Source organism: Apus apus, chromosome 1 (assembly GCF_020740795.1).
Source record: "Apus apus isolate bApuApu2 chromosome 1, bApuApu2.pri.cur, whole genome shotgun sequence".
Lineage (NCBI taxonomy): Eukaryota > Metazoa > Chordata > Aves > Apodiformes > Apodidae > Apus > Apus apus.
This window is the reverse complement of record NC_067282.1, coordinates 58,588,215-58,609,214: the sequence shown is the minus strand read 5'-3', so window position 1 is coordinate 58,609,214 and position 21,000 is coordinate 58,588,215. Positions and strand designations below refer to the sequence as shown.

Here is a 21,000-nt window from a genome sequence, read left to right as displayed (position 1 = left end):
ACAAATTACCATGCAAGTATTTAGGCATCTGCTTTGTCACATTCCATAAAAATAAATACTTTCCATTTGTCTGGTGTTTGCTCATACTTGTGTATTTGCATTATGTGATTCTGTGTTATATGGGTGTTATATCCTTAGGATTTATGCTTTTAGGACCTTGAATGATTTCATTCTTTCTGTCTCAACAGAGACTGTTTTATTTTCTTCACATTCAGCTTTTATACGAGAGGGTCTTATCAGTTTACACACACAAAGTTAAGCCAGTTCCAGAAACACAGATATTTCACAACTCAGACTTCAGCTTGACTTTATCTTAAAAAGCTCATTCAAGGAAACACTTCAGCAACTTTATGTTATAAGAGCTTTGGGATTAAAAACTGCTTACCATTTGATACTGAATTTCCATTTTCAGCAGTCACAGAACTGGACAGTGGATTAGATGACTGAGTTCCATGGTTATTTGCATTTTTATCCTGGGCTTCTGATGCAATATCTGATGCACTCGGATCTTCCCTGCTCCTCAAGTTCAGATTAGTTTCATCACCTGATACAAATATAGAAAAAGCTTGTCAGCTTCTTATTAACTAGTGGCTTTCACATGTAAGTATAAAAAGCTAACACACAGAAACCGAATTATTTTGTCAAATTAATTTAATTCATCACTAAATTCATGAGTCCAGTGATAAATGTAGAAGGTTTCAGTCAGTGTTTTTTGGAGGTTTTTTGTGTTTGTTTGTTTTGTATTGTTTTGCTGGTGTTCCATGTGTAGCCATAAAAAGTTTATGGAAAGGCATTAACAAATTTCATTTGTACTGTTTCTTTTCACATAAATACCAGCTGATAAAGCTCAACAAATGTTTGTATTGCCTCTACTTTCTATTCTACTCTAGTTCATGAGTGTTCATATACCACTGTCATCACTGCAATGCCGTTCTCCGGTGCATTAGGTGACGCTAGCAAGAGCTCTAACATGAGATTATTTTTTCTCTTATCTCCTCCCACAAGAAATAAATTGGCTTTTGATATGAAACTATACGTAGCAGGATTCCCCCCAGCAGAGCCTCCCCATGGGCATTATTTTTACTGCCTTAGGCTCTCTAGCCATCAACTGTCATTTCCTATGAAGTTTCAGGGTTTCATGTCATAGCCTTCTAGCTACATTTCTTCAAGACATCAAGAGAAGGCCAGATCCTGTGGGAGTTCCCAAGCTATGTACAATGCACAGGCATTTCTTCATAGAGAAGGGAAAACCCTTTCTCCTCTCCCCCCTCTGACTGATGGCACATCCATGCAAAGCAGAATAGCTGACGGCAAAGTGCCCGGAGCTGGCTCTGGGCTTGCCCAGCTTTGTCAGCCCAATGTGCCACAAGGGCTCAGCCACCAGCTGTTCCTGAGAAGTGCTCCCCTCTGGATTTCAGGGGCCAGAGGCAGGCCAGGGGCTGAGAGACAAGACTGTGAACAGATGGGGATGGTAGGAGGGACCCCACTGCAATTCTGGTACCTTTGGCTACCCCTACTCCCTCCCTATGGGACAGGGATGGGGAGGCAGCATGAGGCTGCACTGGCAAGGCTGTGCTGGTTTTGATGGATTTCTCTCTCTTTTCAGGGTTTCCCTTCATTTTGTGGGTAACATATATACATACTCTTTCCTTGACATAATCTGGTTTCTTTCACAGGAGGCAAAGCTGAATCCAGTTCTCTCTCTGTTTAACTCCATTTCCTTTGTCCTAACTCTTTCCACCCCTCTGAGGGTTGTCCTTAGGTGTGGGGCTGACATATTATGGCTGATCTGGGTGCAGAGGCTCTAACTGAGCATTAAAAAATGAAAATTTTTCTTCTATGACAGCTCTCAAAGAGCTATTCCTTGAATTTGGTTGTGTCTATTTAAGCTTTGTCATAATAACAGCAACACCAGGAGAGGTAAAAAAACCTAGGTATTAAAACCAACATTACAGCATTCATCCATACTTCCAATGTTATCCTCAGCTTTCCTAAAGACACAATAGATTCATATAAGTCTTCAGTACGTGGGCATTTTTCAAGGCGATAGGAGAAACATTTTTTCACCAGGTAACAGACACTGTGACTGCAGGTTTTCAAACAGGCTGTTGACTGCAAGATCGATTTTTCATTTTTATGCCTGAACTGCAAAAGACCCACCTGGTTTACAAAGTGCGAAAATTTAAAAAGTGAATTAACGAAACAAAAACTATATAGAATTGTTTTGGTTGGAAAAGACCTTTAAGATAATCCAGTCCAACCATTAACTCAGCACTGCCAAGTCCACCATCAAACCATGGCCCTAAGCACTCCATCTACATGTCTTTTGAATACCTCCAGGGATGGTGAATACATCCATTCTGGTAAACTTGTAATGTTTCGTTTCACTGAAAAGGGTTTTCTCGTTTTTTTCAGTTATCTAGTTCTGAATCTTTCTTAACATTCTCTTTTCTAACAAAAAAGCTCTCTTGAAAAGTCAAAAAGTTTGTTTCCAAGCTGTCAGAATAAAACACACTAATTTTTATTTTCTCCCTCCCTTGCCCCCCTTCCCTGATCATTATTTTTTGGCAGATATGATTGCAGTGTTTCATGGTGCTGCTTCATTGCACATTTACACAAATGTGCTATGCATTGAAAAAACCAGGCCAGCTCTACCCACAGTAACTGACTTGGGAGAGGTGGTAGAACCAGAGTCTGAGCTGGAAAATGCGTACAGCACAATTGTAAGTGCATGCCTGATTTAGCTTTTGTACAAGCAAGTTGACTGCAAAATGCATCTTTGCAGTTCATATTAAATTTGTCTGAAAAGGAAATGTCACTTTTAGATGTTAATAGTAAGCACACTTGCTTAGAGATCATAATCCACCTACATAACTATTGTGCCGCCTTTTACATGAAGAGTAACAGGGGAAGTGGCTGGGATCCTTATTTTTCTTGATATCCAAAAGATTTATTGACCTGCCTTTATGAACCTGCAATTCATTTGAGAATGTGCAAGTAGAAAGACTTTTTCTTGCATTCCTATTTGCAGAAGCCTTTTGTTTCATAGCTACATTGATATCTTTTCACGGCATTCATGAAGGGCTCCTTGGAAAAAAAATTATCTTTTCTCCTTTATGTCTGTAGCACGAAATATCACAAAGAATGGTGAATAGCTACTATTGAGCCAAAATATCATCCTAAATTGGCAGAAACAAGTAGTGGACAGTTATGCAGCATATCTTTTGGCACAGCTGTCTGGAAAGACCTCTTATCCTGTTTGTTCTATTCAGTCAATATAAGAAACATGCCTTTAGTTTCTAAATAGAAGACTATATAGAGAAAATATATTTCATAGTGTCTTATTTAATTAATCATGGGGGTGGGAAAGAAGCCTATGTATTGTTTCAAAACAATCTGGATTACATAAAGGTACTTGTACTAATTTTCTATATATAAGCATCTTCAGATTCTTGCTGGAGCAGAGTCATAGGAGTCTGCAGAAAAAGTGTAACCACATATGTTGGCTAACTTCTAAAAGACTCCTGGAGAGGCCAGAGTGTATCCCTTGCAAACAAGTACTGCTTATTTACTTTGGACTTTGTGAAAAATAGATGAGTTTCTTTTCTAGAAACAGGATAACAAGAGGATGCTTTAGTCAGGTGTAACAAATGCACTGACCCAGTGCTGCAAAACTTAGCTAGGGTCATGTGAAAATTCAGGCTGGAAGAGACCTCAGGAGGTCCCTCATGCACCCCTGCTCCAAGTAGAGCCAGCTGTGAGATCAGACCAGGTTGCTCAGGGCCTTGCCCGCTTGGGTCCTGAAACCCCCCAAGGACGGAGCCTGCCCCCCCTCCCTGGGCAGCCTGTCCCTCTGCCCACTCCCCTGGCCTTCCTGTCCCCTTGGGAGAGGTTTCCAGTACCCAGCCTGACCCCTGATAGGGTCAGTTCCCAACTGATGAACTTGTCCAGCTGTGATGGGCCCGGTGCCCCTGCTTCATCCCCTCCCTGTAGGGACTAGGGGGGCTGTCAGGTGCCCCCAAAGCCACCTCTGTCCAAGGCTGGACAAGCCCCCTGCCCCTACTCAGGGACACATTCCAATCTCAAGTGTGGTGGGGATGAACTCACTCCAGGTTGTCGGGTGTCTTTCCTGCACTGGGAGCACCAACTGGCCTCGGTACCCACATGTGGCCTAACAATGAGTGCTGGGCAGAGGGGACATGCCCTGCCCAAGCTCCTGGTGGTGCTTCTGCTGATGCAGCCCTGGATGCTGCTGCCTGTCTCTGCTGCCAGGACTTGCTGCTGGCTCCTGCCCAGCTCCCAGGGCACCAGAGCTCCTTCCACAGAGCTCCTCCCCAGCCAGCCTGTCCCCAGCTTATATCCTTCCTAAGTGAACTACTTTGTATTGTTTTTTTCAGTAAGTTTTAACAGGCCAAAAAGCCCTGACTTCAACTTCTGCACTAGCGTATCACTCTCTGTCCTGCCTCCCCACTACCCAAAATATCCCTGAGCATAAAAAATATGTGTCCTGACATTACTGGCATAATATTTCTATTCTACACAATGTATCATTGCACAGTGGTGTCTTAGACAGGAATACTCTGGACAATTATAAATGATTCAGGGAAGCTCTCTGTTAACACTAAAAATGTAGAAAATCCCTACTAATTTTATCCATCAAATAGTGGTCTGAAATTTACTTCACCCTCCTGTTTTCTCAGTCATATGATTTATAATTTTGGACTTTTTCCACATTAATATCAACTCCCCTCTGCTGCCGTGAACCCTTGCATATAGAAATATGCCCTGCTATCTCATATCAATGTTCTGAATCTATCAGAAATACTTTAGTAGAGAGGAAAAGAGAAAACTATGGTTCCTACAGTTGAACATCATAATTGACAGGCAGAATGTTAGCTTTTTGTTCAGACTTGCACTCTGCTGTTCTCAACAGATGGATGGATGATTTACCAGGTTTTGATTTTTAATTTTTCTTTTTTTTAAGTGACAGCATCTTAACAGTTTCTAGGTTGTAATAAATGTTATTTGAAGAGTCATCCATGCCTACTTTTGAGAGACTAGCTATGGAGAGGTATAAGCTGTAGAAGCATGGTGGGAGTTCATGATCATAAAAGGAATACAAGTTTTAAGTGAAAACCTACAGACTGTTTACAACAGTGAACAGCATTTGGATTATTATTTCAGCAAACTGACTTTGCCAAAAAGATATCTCTGACTCAGTCAAATTCTGCTCTGGCTAATCTTGCAGTTAATGAGAATACATGGCCTACAAGGAGGTATGAATGTTTGGATTGGGGTATAATTTGTCCCTCAGCTGCACCACAGTTAATAGCTGGAAAAAAAATCACATATACAGTGCTCTTAATCAGAGTATGACAAATCAAAGTATAAAAATTATTTCCTTACATGCAAGTATTGTATTGCAATAAACCCATAATTAATTACATCAACATTACTTGAAAAGTGTAAGAGGAAAAGTATGCAAAAGAGGCTGCTCACAAAATCACCATGTATTTATTAGCCTCAGTGTTACTGGAAAAACAGGATTTAAAACTCATGACAAAGTCATAAGGCACAGGGCAGACTGAAATTTCACTTGTTTTGGAAAGAAAAGCCAGAGTATGGCAATAATGGAAATAACTGAATATATCTGCTTTTTATCACAGAATCGTTCTGGTTGGAAAAGACCTTTAAGATCAGCAAGTCCAATTATTAACCTAACTTTACTGAGTCCTGTGCTAAACCATATTCCTTATTTTCTGTTTTGAGTCATTATTTCACTCTTAAAAAAACCTCAATGCCCTGTAAATCTACATGATACTTAGCCTATTTAATAAAGTATAAAGCAAAGTATAAATCAATGACTGATATATCAACATTTAGGTGAAATCACCATAGACTCTTTGTGCAGCAAGGTATGAAAAAATAGTATGTAATTAAATGCCCAAAAGTAATGTTGTATTTTTCTTTTCTGTGAAAGCCTTTTTTTTTTTTCTTTTCTTTCCTTTCTTTAAAAGTTGGTATATCCATAACATATATCTGTCCCTATATGTTCTTTTTTTCAAGTACTTCTTTTAACAATTAGTGCTCATTTACAGTCTGACTGAAAACTCTTTAATAACAGAAAGGCTTTCAGTGAGTTTTGGATCAGATTAATGCTTACCTTGGATGCTTGGTGCAGCACTGCCCAAGCACCAATGGATTCATAATACAGGGTAAATAAAGAGGGCCTCTTGCTTTGTCTATCTTGGTAATTCAACTGTGATCATAACTGTTCTCTGGCCCTGAGGCAAATGGTAGGAGAACCATGTCTATGCTACTACACTTCATTGCTCTCCACAGCAGAGAAGCTGCATCCAAGTTGTCCCTGGATGGTGTCAGTCCCTGAACCACATCCATGTCTGTCTGGAAGACAGCCGGGCTGCCAGGTCCAAAGCCATGCCAGGGACTCCTCTAGCACTTTGATGGTGCAGAGGATTGAGCTCATAGCCCTTCACCTTGGCAGCACTAGGTACCACAGTCAGAAATGAGCGGTCAATATTCATTCCATCTCAGGAAGCAAAGGGAAAATTTGGAGAAAAAGCAACCTCAAACCAGATGGGGCTAGTGGAGCACTGAACTGTTATACAGTTTCTACTGAATTCACATTTAAACATTTCATCCTAACTGTCTGAGGAGAGCAGTTTCTCCCTAATTTTTCTCTAGTATAAATGGAAGTCAAACACCCCTCTTGATCTGATTTGACTTGTATCTGGACCATTTTTTCAAGGCTCACACTCCTTTTCATTAATTAAACAGATAGAAAAGGCTGAGTTCCCAGCTGAGGAATTTCAGCCCCACAAATTAGGCAGGATGCAATTAGGTCCTAAAGCAGAAACAATCTCTGTCCTGGTCAACAAAAATATAAGCCCCACAAAACAGAAACCACAAATATTATAGGAAAAGTTTAAAAGTTTTTTCACAAAAGAAAGAAACCTATAAAAACATATAACATGTATGATTCTGGAAATAAATATATGAAAAAGGGTAAAATAGTTCCCTTTTTAATAAATTCCAGGATAACTTTCTTCAATCACGGAAGACAGGACTTTGTGTAAGCAATAATCAATACATGGTTTTAGTTATCAAGATCTACAGCTTTTTGCACTTTATTATCCAATATGGCACCTGGGAAACACATCTATTCTGGCAGATAAATTAATATAATACAAAAGAAGAAACTTTTTGTACATGGGCTACCATGCAATCTAAAAGCTGTGTGTGATTTCATTAAAACCTGTGGCTGGTACTCAGCAAACTGGAAATTTCAAACCAAGCAGCTTGTCATTATACATGTAAATAAGAAAGATCCGATGGATCCTGTTAACCAGTATATGAAAGACAAGGTGTTGCAGACAGAAAGGGTTTCTGATCTGTGCTCTCACTCCTCCTTGGGAGAGTTGGGAATACACCAAATCTTAGTGGCCAACCTGGAAAAACTGTTACATTTACAGTGGTAACTGAACATTGTGAAGTGAGAAAGGAAATAAAAAGATCCTGGTGACTGCAGGAATTATACTGATATTTTTTATGAAGGAAAGGGAGAGGAAAGTTAAATAAGAACAGGCTATTTTATTTTGGCTTGAGTGTTTACCTCTGTGTTTTGTTGCAGCTTGACAATCACACTTGGCATTTTCTGTTTTGCTCTGACTTACTGTTGAGACATTAATTGTCCATGGCATTTGCTAGATACCCTCAGCACATGTTGTCTTGGGTGTCCTTTCACTGGATGACTGCATTTTGCTTCAGAGCAGTTCAGTTTACCCACATGAAGTCACACTGTGACCTGCTGTAGCATGACTGTTTACTTTGTTGAGAGCTGGAGGCAAACAAATGCATCTTATTTGCTGAGAGAAATGGAGTAGGATGAAAACTGTCAAGACAGGATTCCCCCAGCCTATTAGTGTGTGCTGCCTGTCTCACCCTCATAGCTGTGCTGCCGGCTGCTGCTGTTGTCAGAAGCAATAATTATTCATTGATTTATTTCACCTCACAAAGTCTGCCCTTATAGCAGCAATTGTCTAGGATTTCCCTCTGCAGTGCTGCTCCTAGGACAGGCAGCAGTGAATTTGTGCTGTCACTTCAGCACCCTTCCTTTCTGGGCTGTGTATGTGGAGCTATCAGATGGTGTTACAAGCCACTCCAGAAGCCACATTCTTCAATGGAGCAGGTAAATACAGAAACAGGCCACTTCTTTGCTTCTGGGAGCTGCACTCATGAAAGCGCCATATGAACACTGAAAAGCAGAGAAGAGATGCAGGCCATGAAGAACAACAAGTGACAAAGAGCTCCCCTGTAGAGTATTGTGTTAGTGTGACACCAATCAGCCAGAGTTCAGAAGGCAAGGCTGGTAGTGAGAAGGAAGTCACTGAAATAACTGCAGGAACTCCTAGGTCTGGTTCAGCCCTTATGAATCAGCAGCTCAATAACTTTTTTCGTAAATCACTTCACAGATATGGAAAGTATATACATATAATGATAAGGTTTCTTCTGCTTTCTTCTTATCTGATGGACTATTGCTCACGTGAAGATTGTATTCTTAATTTACATTTATTTCACTCCATCCTAGAAGTAATCCCAGGGGCATCTCTGGGTCAGGTAAACTTTCAGAGTAGGTGAGGTAGATAGATATTGCAAGTGCCCTCTTTTCCTCTCTGGAAGACTCTGGATTGTTTGGATTAGGCTTGTTCCCAACATGAGACAAAGAATATCCCTGCTGAAGTGAGAAAACAGCCTTCTTAAATACTGTGAATGGATGAAGAGTATCTGGACAGACTGCCACCTCTCCTGCTTGACAGTATCTAAGACCCTGGAACATCTCTTTAATGTAGCAAGTGTGCTAGAGTCCAGCCAGCATATGTGTGTCAGAGATTGAGCATTTCATTCACCCCATCTTTTCTGGGAACTGATCTCTGCAGGCCTTTCTGAGGTCCATTACTAACCAGAGAGGGCAAGAATGAGGGCAGCACTGCTTGGGACAATTTCCTGCCTCAGGAGAAGCACTTCTTCCCTCCATGTTCCCATGTTCCCCAACTTTTCAAGTCTAATATGGAAAAAACTAGTACATTTTACTCTGTAATAGTTTTGTTTACTGTTAGGTGTGTTGATTGGCTTACCAATGAGTCTATTTCTTGTGTTTGTGTGGTTAATAAGCTGCTGGTGTGCTGGAAAAGGAGGAGGCAATTTGGTAAGAAACATAGCTTCCCTTTTTAAAACAGTTTCCTTCTAACAGCAGCAGTTCTTTTTGAAGGCAGACATTTAAGTTTGTTTACATTTGTGTGTGGTATCTCAGTAACAGAACAGTCAATACTGCTGGGCTTTAGCTGCTTTAGGAAGAAATTATGTGATGAGACACTGTTTCAACCTTCTTTCACCTCAAACACAGTTGCTAATATTGTAAAAATAAACAAGAAAAAACCCTCAAACAAACAAGCACACAGGGATTTGCTACTGCCAGCAGCATCACATCAGTTCTATTTAATTTTCCCACAGAATACTTCTACAGAGATTTTTCAGAAGGTCTCTCATACCAGCTCTGGCATTGAGTGCAACACAGAAGTCTTAGCGTGACTGTGCTGGGCAGATAAATTGCTTGAGAAGCTCCTAAGGGACAATCTAGAGAATATTTTTGGATCACCTGTACTGTAATTCTGCCCAACAGAGACAGCTATTCTTGAAAACTTGTACAACATTGCCTATTTGCTTTAGAAGTGAGCTGCTAAAATAAAAAATGACTTTAGATTATTTCTTCAGCCTGTTTTTCAGTTCATGTTGAAGGGATATAGAGATGGTCAATGAAACACCTGTGAACCTCAAAGCAAGAATGTCTATGACAGATGCAATCTGATAAGCATATGCTGTGCACAAATAAAGCCAACTTGTGGCTAATAGCTGCCACTATATACTACTCGTATGTCCACATCATACTGCAACCAGCTCTCAGGGAAAGAGCTAAAAGAAATAACGAGATGTTTCTAATTTTTTTTTCATATGTTTTTTCTTTAAAAATTGCACCACACAAAGTATAAAATCAATGTTCACGTTTTTCATTTTAAAACAGAGTGACAACTCAAGCCAAAAAAGTGCTGAACCTGAAAGTTCTATTTTCCCACCCACTAGTGGGCCCAGGGAAAAGACAGATGCCACAAACTGCTTCTATTTCCAGTGCTCCATTTCCAAACACTCTCCTACCCTCTCAACAGTCAAATGCAGCAATGCGGAGAGAACATGAGGGTCAGGAATCTCTCATGTTTATGACCAGGTCTTTTTCCCAATCTCTTTCCAGCTGTCTTCTCGCTTCTTCATCCAGCCCCACAAAACGCAGATGCTGGAACTGGAACACAAGCCTCAAATAAGGGCCTGTAGAGTTTCATGGTGAGCTGCAAGTCCTGACAAGAACTTTGGGTCATCACTGAGGGGCTGGAGTTTGTCCAGTCACAATTGCATTGCTTTTGGATAGCTGAGCAAGTGAGTTTAGAAGTAGCTTGGCTTGTTTATAACACATCTTTGGTTGCTGGTGGACATACCCCTAAATGATGACCTGACTAGTGTTGAAATGGTCACTCTTGAACGTGCAAAAAAAAAAAGTCAATATATTTAATTGCTAAAATTTTCATTAAAAAAAAAATTGGTATATTTGAGGCAAACCATTTCAATACTTTCCAAACATTTCTGAATGACTGGACATGAAAGAGTATTTATTTGTTATAAGGATTTCACAACATTTGATTTTAATTCCAGGGCAAAACAAAAATAAATGCCATAATCTTGACATTTTATGTGAAATGGAATTAATGTTCTCTACTGATGCTCTACACAAAGGATGATTTAATCCTGAGATGGATGTAAATAAGTTAAAAGCATCTTAACAGATTTCTCATTCGAGTTGAGAATTTCATTAGAGGCTTTCCCTAAAATGTGTGTTAAATTTCATGTCCCAAATACCCCTAGACGTGTAAAATCAAGTGGTATGAAGTTTACTGCCAAAAAAGTCATATTCTTTGTTGTCATCAGGAGTGAAGTATGCTACAATTGAATATTCTTATTCTCTCAGATATGGCTAATTTCCATATTAATGTTCCCTTGGTTTACAATGTAGTCATTGCTAAACAAAGTCCTTCATGGTTCTGCATTTTGGATCACAAATAAAAAATACTGAAAACTGTTTATTATTTAAAGGAAAGAAGCCTGCAACACTCTTTGGAATGAGATAACTTCCCGCACACTTGCTGGATTTGGAACAAAGATGCTGCATCAGAAGGTGATGAAAAGACATTGTTATGAAAATAATAATCCTGTAAAAGTCTACCTGAATGAACAAAGTCACTATTAAAGGTGGGATATTATGAAAATCCATGGGTTTGAAATGCTGAACCAGTATGGTGTGGTAATTGTGCTCCAGTATCAGACAGGAAGAAAGAGACACAAAGTAAACTCAACTCAATGGAAAGAAAGCAAAAAAGAATCAGTTATTTAAAAGGAATGCTGACCATGTAAAGGAACAGAGAAGTCTGTGCAGTTACTTCTCCACAGCTTCCTTCCTGTTAAACAGTGCCTAGGTATGAACATGAGAGAGCCTGTACTGGGTCACACAAAGGGGTTGTCTACTCCAGGATCTTTTTCTGACAGCTGCAGGTACTTAGAGTATAGGATCATGTAAAAAAATGCAGTGATATTTCCTGTGTGATCCTGGGGCTGCATAGCCTCCTCCAACCTCTATTTAGAGTGTGTGAAGGAGTGCTAAAGATTTGATATTATTTTCAATAAAAGCATTTAAAATGCAAAATAAATGTAATAAAGGTTTATGAAAACTTCCATAGTTATTTTTTTCACCTGAAATATAAATGAGACTTGATTTAATCTTCAAATAATCTTCACGTTAAAAATGTTTATGGCAATCACACAAAAAGCCTCTTTTCCATGTCAGAACAGAAAACCAAAGCAAATTATATATGACATTATTTTAGCCTGTAACAGCAAACAGTGAAACCAACCAGGAAGAAACATGGTATAGTGAAAAAAAATAATCATAATAGAAACCCCCAAAACTCTTCATCACTTAAAATATTCTATTTTTCAAAGATTCTGAAATGGAAAATTATTCTTGGTATATTGTGTTTATCCTAAACCAAGAGATCTCTCTTGTGACAAATTACCCAGATAATGGCAGACTTATAAATGAGGAGAAGACTACAATTTAAGGTGCTATCTTTCAGGATGTAAAATGTTTATAGCCATTCTGCAAACAGAAATGGAGCGTATTTTCTCTGGGAAACTCTTACTAGCAGTGCTTTGGCTTTCTCCCACTTTTCTGCACCTACTTCAAGAGATTCAGACTGAGAGCTGCAAGTAGCCCGCAGTGAATCAGAGAGTGATGACTCTCCTGTGTTTAGATATCTAATCTGAAAATTAGTCACAGAAAGTCACCCTCACTCCCTGGTAATTAAGGCAATTATATAAACAGATATAAATCTCTTTCTGAGAAGTATTGTGAAGCATAATTCATTAAAGTTTTAATGCTTTGGGAATTTTACTTGAAAGATGTTCTAGAAGTCCAATACTTCATGTAATCATTCCTCCAGCATTCACATGTAAAAGAAGATAAAAGGTGACAACACAGCTTTCACTGTTACTCATGTCTTGTAAGTCATTAGCTTTTGCCACAAAGAAACTGTAACTATTACATTGTATCAATAGAATGTAGGAATAATGAGATGCAGATATTAATATTGCCTTTATTAAGTTGCTTAGGAGGTAAAGCCAAGTGGCTTAGAGGATAAGAGACTGGGATTTCATCTCAGAAAACCCAGTAGGGATTTAATTTGCAATCCACTGTTGAGATGTTAGCTGCACAATAGCTTACTCTAGTCTGCTGATAAAGAGAAATTATTTGCTAGCTATCAAAGGGATACCTGCCTTGGACAGGACAGTACTCCCCACACATACACATTAAATCCTGCTATTTTCTAAGTTTGAGCCAACTTCAACAAAGAATATTTGGCAAGCTTTTGTCCCAACTAGGTATGTCTAAATATCTGTATGATTCATCAGTACTAACTATCTCCCTGTGACTTCCAGTGTTTAAGCTGGAGAATGTGGAATAATTAATTGGTATGTGAAACTACTTACCTTGAACATACCTCACTTTGGAAGTAGCTAAAGAAGGGATTCATATACTTAACGGATGCCAAAGACATTTGGCAAACATTTGAACAGTATCAGCATTTTGTTGACAAGCTGATGTTTTTATGCTTTTCTTGTTTTTACTATGTAAGTTACGAAACTGTTTTGGAAAGGAAAAGGTCACTGAAGCATGTATAAACTAAACATTGATGACCTACATAAAGGGAAGATATTCCTAATTTTATTTCTTAGGCCTGAAATCTGAAGTTGAAAGCTTGCACTCTACTTTTGCTCAGACAGAAAAGTCAAGCAGGAATGAGAGAAGGCATCAAATCTCCATCTTTATTACCTGATAGTAAGGAAATTCATGCAGGTTGAGGGAAAAATCGTATTTCCTTTGCTCCTTTTTTTTTTTTTTTTTTTTTTTTTTTTTTTTTTAGAATCCACAGTAATACTCTGGCAATCTAAGCATGGATGATGGGCTGGGAATTATTCCATCTTTTTTTCTGAAGCTGAAACAATTCCCCTTCATATGGAGTAATTTAATATCAACTGTGGCAATCAAGACAAATAACACTACGAACTAAGAAGCTGAGTATCATTCAGCCATGCTGAAGAAAATTATGTAATTGCTTCACAAATAGTTAATATGAAATATTTAAACATATGATTGTCCCTTCCTTACATAAAAAATATCTTACATGTTGAATAGCTAAAAATATTTTTATATTCTACAAGAGAGTGTGGGATTGAGGCATCAAATTGGGTTACATGATGTCTAGTTTCAAATTTAAGGTCTGTCTAGGAATATCTGAGCAGGGCCTCTGTATGTGACCATTCCATTTCTATTTGTTTTGCAAACTAAAGTTTCTAGTTCTAGGAATCAGGGACAATAGAAGTCTGTGTGTGTTTTTTGTACTCAAATCTCATTTTATATGGAGTAAAAGGAAATCCCTATCTAACAATACCGTGATTTCAATGACAACTCTTTTCAACCTTGGATATCACTTTATCTCAGTTCTCACCTGTTACAGTTTTCAGTTTTGCTTATTTAAACTATAATCTCTACAGAGTGGAAAACTTCTATTACATGCAAATTATTTTGTAAGAAATTGCATACTACATGATCTTGATCATTGCTTGAACCAGTAGATACTTCTGTTGTAAAAAAAAAAAAAAAAAGGCCAGACTAGGCCACCAGGTAATGAAAATTGTTGGCATTTGATTATTTTTTTTGTTGCTTGTGTGAAAGAAGAGTGCTTTCAGTTCAGTTCACAATATGTCCATCAGAAAACCACAGATCTGTTCTGTTGAAATTCTGGATGATCATTTCCCACGGACTGGTCAGGAGCCAAAAGGGCATCAGTGTTCTCAGGCCTTGAAATTACTACTCCAGGCAAGAGGGAGGCATGTTGGGGGATCTGTCTGTATTGCACTTTTATTGGCAAGGAGACTTTTATCTCAAAGGCTGATAAAACCGTGGAGAAACTTATTGATTCCCATAGTAACTCTCCTTGACTTAAAAATGGCCCACAATTTTAGTTTCTGTTTTTAGTTAAGGTTGTTGTTAGGTTATCATTGATGGAAATCAAGGAAAATGCACACTATAGAGTGCTGCTATAGGCCGTGTCTTAAATTTTAATGATTTTCTATTTTTTTAATTTATTTTTTTACCATATCATGCCTTATAAATGCAATACTACAAATGACAAAAAAGAAGAAATTGAGGAGTCTTCCAGGAACTTAATATGCACTAGGGAACAGGTGATAAAAAATCAGGAGGTAAGACATAGAGAACTTTTAGTTTTATGTAAAAGTCCATTCTACTGATTGCTATCTCATTGCTTTGCATCAGAAGTTAAGTAAAAGATATTTTTTGCAGCTGTTACCCTAGAAATGAATACATGAAGTACATTTAAATAGGCAAATTGTAAAAACACATACATACATATGTATTGGTTTGTTACTTTCAATCCATCTGCTCATCAATGAACTATTCATATGCAACTGCACTTAGTATTATGCAGTATCTTCCTAGCTCATAAAATATTCATTCAGGTTTTTTCATCGTATATCTTCCTTGAACTTTGATCTTTCATACTTAGTCCTGCCTTGATGAAATATTTAGAAGTACAACATTTTCCACAAGAAAGGTAAATTTAAAGTTTTTATATGGTAGCCTCTGTTAATGCACTTGCTTCAACTCACAGGAGACCCAAGCTGAACTCTATCTTGCTCGCATTTAGTTGAAAATTGAATTTGCAAAAAATCCTCCATTCCAAAGAAACTCTTTTTTTTTTTTTTTTTGTAAGGTAAAGGTCAGTTTTGTGACTTGGTTGTAGTAGGCTTTCCACATACCCTTGCCAGGTACACTGAAAGAGCCTTGAGAAGACACATCCAAAGAGTTGTCTTTAATAGTTATCTCCCAGCAGATAAAAATGTATTATCTATATAGTAAAACAAGACCCCCAACTGAAAACCAAACCAGACCAACATTCTTTATATATTTATAGGCATTGAATGTTTTCAAGTAATTTTGCCAAGGCAGACACAACTATTGGTCTCAAAAACCTTTAGCAAAATGGCAAGCTTTGCTTCTTTTTACAGATGCCAGAAAACCAGGATACCAAATCATGTCTGGGTATGTACATAAGTGTATGTAAATGACAGGAAAGGTAAGAACAAAAGGATAGAAAAGGGAAATAGATATACTTTGCTGCACTACTCTCTACCCAGCTTTATTTAGGGCAATAAGAATGGCTTTATCACCAAATCCAGAATTTTATGGATATGAAATAATGAAACCTTAAAAGAAAGTCTTCAAGTTAAAGTTTCAGACACATAGCAGTATAGTTCAAACTATTTCTATAGACTGATACCATAAAGTAATTTTTCAGTTATATAACATCTGCAGTTACTTTACTGACACTGCTGGAATGTAAAAAATAATCCATTTAAATTTGTGTCATACAAACATTTCGGTAAAAGAAAAGTTAACATCTTAGAGAAAACCTGAGTACCTGTCATTTTTATATGCAATGTATTTTCCATATGTTTCTTATAAAAGATTCCCCTTTAAAAAAAAAAAAAAATTAAAAAAAAAAAGAAGGTTTTGTTTTGTAACTTCACCTACTCTATCAGCTTCCAATACAAGAAAGTGTTGGTGCAGAACAAATAAGCTATACAGAAGCACGGAGATCTGTCTTACCTTCTGGCTCCCTGATCTTACGTCCTGCTGCAGACTTTCGTAGCACACTCCGTCCTGAGTTGAACAAGCTAGTTAACTCATCAAGGGGACTGGTCAATGACCTTGAGTTTGTAGGGCTATACGGAAATGAAGATGATGAATTAGAGTTCAATTTCCTGTGATCTGCTCTTGCCACCTTTGGGGAGTACGGCAGTTTGGAGAATGGAGATGATGAGCATCCAAGCTGAGCAGGGTTTGGTCTCTGAGGAATTTTTGACAGATCTGAGCTTGCACCTGTTTTCCCGGTATTAATCAGAAAACTAGAACAAGTCTCTGGAGGAAATGCGAAATGTGTGGAAGCTCGGTAGGAAACAGGAGGTGGTACGGGAGGAGGGGGTGGTGGGAGAGGAGGAGGTGGTGTGGAAGGAGGAGTCACTTTGCTGGTAACATTGAACATGACCAAGCCTGGAGATGCTGGTCGGTCATTCTCCCCTTTCTGGCTTTTAGAGTACTGTGGTGATAATGGACTTGAGCCTTCTGACTGCACAGGGTATTTTAGGTTGGTTTCCAAGACAGGAAGCTTTTTGACTTCTAGTGGTGTTAGAGGTGATTCATCAGAAGCAGGTGAACACGTGACAGGGGTTGGAGGAAATACAAGAAGTGGTGGCCTGTGAGGGAGCAAGTTAGGGAAAGGGGCTGGAATGTCACATGAGTCTTTATAGATCAAAGCTGCTTGACTGTTTCCATCTAAAGTTCCATCTTCAACGTTAACATTTTTTTTGCTTTCAAAAAACAGAGGAGGAGATCCAGAAGCTACCGGAATTATTCCATTACCATTGCTTACTTCTTCTGGTAGAAAATACTTCATTTCTTCATATACAGACTCTCCTTGTTCTGGGCTTTCTGCTTCAGCAGAACTGCTTTTCATTGCATTCCCTACCATTTCAATATAGACTGGCTCATTTTCCTCCTCTTCTTGTGACATGTAGAGATTTAACACACCATGTTGTGGTCCATCAGCAGAAAGTGCTCTCTGTACAGTCACAGTGTCATAGCCACCTGGTTTAGCTGCTGGGCTTGTCTGTTTTACATCCCCAGGCTTTTGGCCAGGTATTTCTTCGTAAGAGCCACTCAGTTTCGTATTGGGACTTCGTTTTGGTTTTCTAGGAGGTATTTTTTTCATGGTACTATAGTCATCACTATGTGGCCTTGGACGGGTCAGTACTAAGAAAGTGAAAAAAGATCTGTGTTACCAACAAAGCAAAGCCTTTTTTTTTTTTTTTCTTACACAGGTCTAGAACTTTCAGCCTTCAAAGCCTACACAGGCATTCAGTCAAAAGTATAAATATTTCAAGGAATGAAATGCAGAACATTCAGCTTCCAAACTACAAGCCTTTGCTACCTAGGCATATAATCTCGTTTGGTGATTCCTACTGCCGCTAAAAGATAAGATCTAACACCTGAGGAGATACCTTTTGAATCCGAATGTTCACTGCAAGGTCTGTAACACATGGAAATATATGCTTGTTATTCCTTTTGCCCCAGGGGAGAGGGTCATGATTTTAACTAGGAGTTTCAGCAGGCTACTACTTTAACAGATGTTATTGCTAATACCTGAAGTATCCCCCTTTTGCAATATGTAAAAAACTCTAATTATAGGCCAATATTATGCTTATCTCTTCTTATATACTGCAGGTATGGAAATAATTCATGAAGTTAGGGAATCCCATAGCCTAAGGGCAACTCCCCAACTGAGTATAAAGTTAACTAAACAAGATATCTTTTCATAGCCTCCAGGCACGTATAGAGTGGAGAGACTAGACACGTAGGTGATTGGTCTTGTAAGATCAAAATTAGGTGGTGTAAATCAGAGCTGGTTTTGGACAAAGACTAGGGAAGTTGACATAATTCTTGGAAAATTAGTATACAGCAGGGAAACTGCATCTATTGTTTCATACATCTGAGAAGAATTCTGAAGTTGTTTTGTGACTGTATATAGGCATTAGTGTTAAGACCACACATACATATATAAATTGTCATTCTTTCAAAAATCTCTGCTAGAGTTTTTTTTTTAATCAACAACTTGTAACCCTCTTGCAGGGGTGGGCACAGAAACCACCACAGAGCTCCTCAAGCCATACTAGTTTTAAAGTATATTGGACACAGTTCATTTCTCCTTACACAAAGCTTGAATGAGCAAGGAAGAGGTTAAGAACAATGGCCTGGCATCTAGTTAACTGTTCATGAGAACAATAACTCTTTTGCAAGAGGGAGCAGCAAAGGTTTCGATCCATTGTATACAGGAATAGAAAATGGTTATACACAGTTTTAAACCCAACCTGAAGGACCTTCCCTGATAAGCCTAGAGGATCTTTTACACCAAGCATGACCAATCAGGTTGATCAAGGAAAAGCAGAATGCATTCCTACTCATTCCTTCCAAGGGTGAAGGACAAGAGAACAACTGAACTCAAAATCATTCTGTGTGCACTATAAAGTATTGAGACACCTTGGGACTTTCACAGCACTTTCCTTCTAAGCAAAAAAATCACTGTAAGCAGTTATGGCACAGACTGGAACCAATGAATGCATAAATTATTCATGTGAACATATAGAAAAAGAAGGAGAAAGTTTAATGTTGAACTTGGGGCAATTCAATATTCGAGCATTCTGGTTTAGTGACACAAGGTACTCTAACATGCAGTTTAAAGGGTGAAACAAAATGGTCAGTGGGGCAGAATAGCTCAAGTTGACAGGGATCATTTGTCTCCAGAGGGAGTTCTGCAAATAGGATTTGGCTGTTGACAAGCTAGGCAATTAGGACACAGGGGTATTATTTGTTAATTTGGAAACAAATACAAGTTGACTAATTTTATTTACTGCCTCTGAAATATTTCAGGGAAGCAGAACTTTTGAAAGGCACTTGACTGTGTTTAAAAGAATCAAAGCGAAAAGAATAAATCAATAACCTAGAGCAAAAATTGTGACCGTTTCCCCGTTTATGCCTAACCTTCATTAGCCGTTTCCTTAGAAGCTGCTGACAAGCAAGCACTAACAGCCTCGTACGAGGCGCTGAGTCGTGTGTTGGGGTCCCTCTTTGGTTTGGGAGGAGGCTGTTTCCTTGGTGATGGCAGGCTATTGCTATCGTCCATGCTGAACACAGAGTGCAGGGAGGGGGATCTGATGGATGACCCAACCGCAGACTGTACCAAGCCATCCACTGCCATAGGGACAGGGACAGAGCAGGAATGAAAGTGCTTAGGCGTTCGACAGCCAGCAAAGCTGTCCTCAGAGACCTTCCCACCCTTGTCTTCAGCTCTGAAAACAGAGAAAAGAGGCCCAGATGCATTATTCAAGCGATAACAATGGACCTGTTCATGCAAACATAACAACAGCTTTTTGGTAAACAATCTCACAACTCCCCTGCTGTGTCAAGGGGATGTGTGTAGTAATCTTCTGACAAACAAATCCAGATCAAGCTGCTAGCTTTCTTCCATTTCCTGTTTCATGATAAATCAGGACACTGGCCCTTTTTCACACAAATGCAGCCTTCATTAAGCATCTTCATACTGTTGATCAGACATTCACTGAATGAATTGTTCACACTTTGATTGTTACACACAATCAAAACCTAGGTTTTCAATCTGAATGATAATTTCTGGGAAATCCATTTTAATGGAAAGTTACTGAGGCAGCAAATACGGAGCCTTTATCATTATTTTCTAAAAAGGCAACTATAAATTTCATTTAGATAATGCAAATCTTTAAAATAGTAGATGACCTTTTTAACCAGCTACCTTGCCTGCTTGAACAATTCCACTATCTATATACCTTCCTGTTTATGCATCATTATTATTTATCAGTTTAATAATACTAATTATGACATGTTTAATTATTCCGATCACATATTTGGAGCTTTATTTATTCAATATTTTTTTTCCTTTTTGTTTTGCTATTTTGATATATATTGAGAAATATGTATCAGCTACTTCTAACAAGCTGATTTTTTACAAAATATCCTCCAATATTTTATTCCTCCAAAAATAAAAACTCTGAGGACCTTTCAACTTTGAGTGGTAATGTATTAGATATCTGTAGTCATTTTACAAACAAATCCCCGAGCATTTGGTTTTTTAAATTGTATTTCTGCATGGCAAATCACCAGCAGAGCTGGAAATCATGCACAGGATATAGCCAGCTGTCCATGTAGTAAATGAAATAGCTAAAGATGAAAGCATGGTGCTCAGTGGATAATTTGTTTTCACTGTAATGTTTAATTACAGTCTTTCCTACAAAGGCATTTCCTCCAATATGTAATCACAGGGATATTTGAAGCTAATTAAACAGATGCACTGCCATTTTCACTTTAATAAAAGTCACTGACAAAAGCAATGAAAGCAAAGGGAGTTGTTCTGGATGAAAATTAAGTTCCTATGGAAAAATAAACATTTACATGTCCAGCAAGTTATAGACACAATCCTGTTACAGACACGTACCTATTAACTGCAAATGCTTCTTCTGCCCACTCAGCTGTCTGAGAGGAAAGGAACCAGGGACTGAGTTCCTACGGAAAGGTTCTCCAGCATTTGCTGAATTTGTGAAATAAGTGCTCTTGAAAACTCTGATCAGTTACACAAAAAACATTTCCCTATT

At 38.5% G+C, this 21,000-nt stretch overlaps 1 protein-coding gene across 6 annotated transcripts in view; it reads right to left on the bottom strand.

The window, feature by feature from the left end:
* The window catches only part of MYO16 (myosin XVI), a 365,593-nt gene that overhangs the window by 23,847 nt on the left and 320,746 nt on the right, over nucleotides 1-21,000 (bottom strand). For all 6 annotated transcript variants that reach the window (XR_007888391.1, XM_051608256.1, XM_051608258.1 and 3 more), the window contains exons 31-33: nucleotides 19,358-19,665; nucleotides 16,370-17,572; nucleotides 386-544 (exon numbers count right to left, since the gene is read on the bottom strand). Coding sequence is in view for 5 of the 6 variants with exons in the window: in XM_051608256.1 (XP_051464216.1) it covers nucleotides 386-544; nucleotides 16,370-17,572; nucleotides 19,358-19,665 (1,670 nt within the window). In the remaining variant the exon portion in view is untranslated. The remainder of the gene's footprint in view (nucleotides 1-385; nucleotides 545-16,369; nucleotides 17,573-19,357; nucleotides 19,666-21,000) is intronic.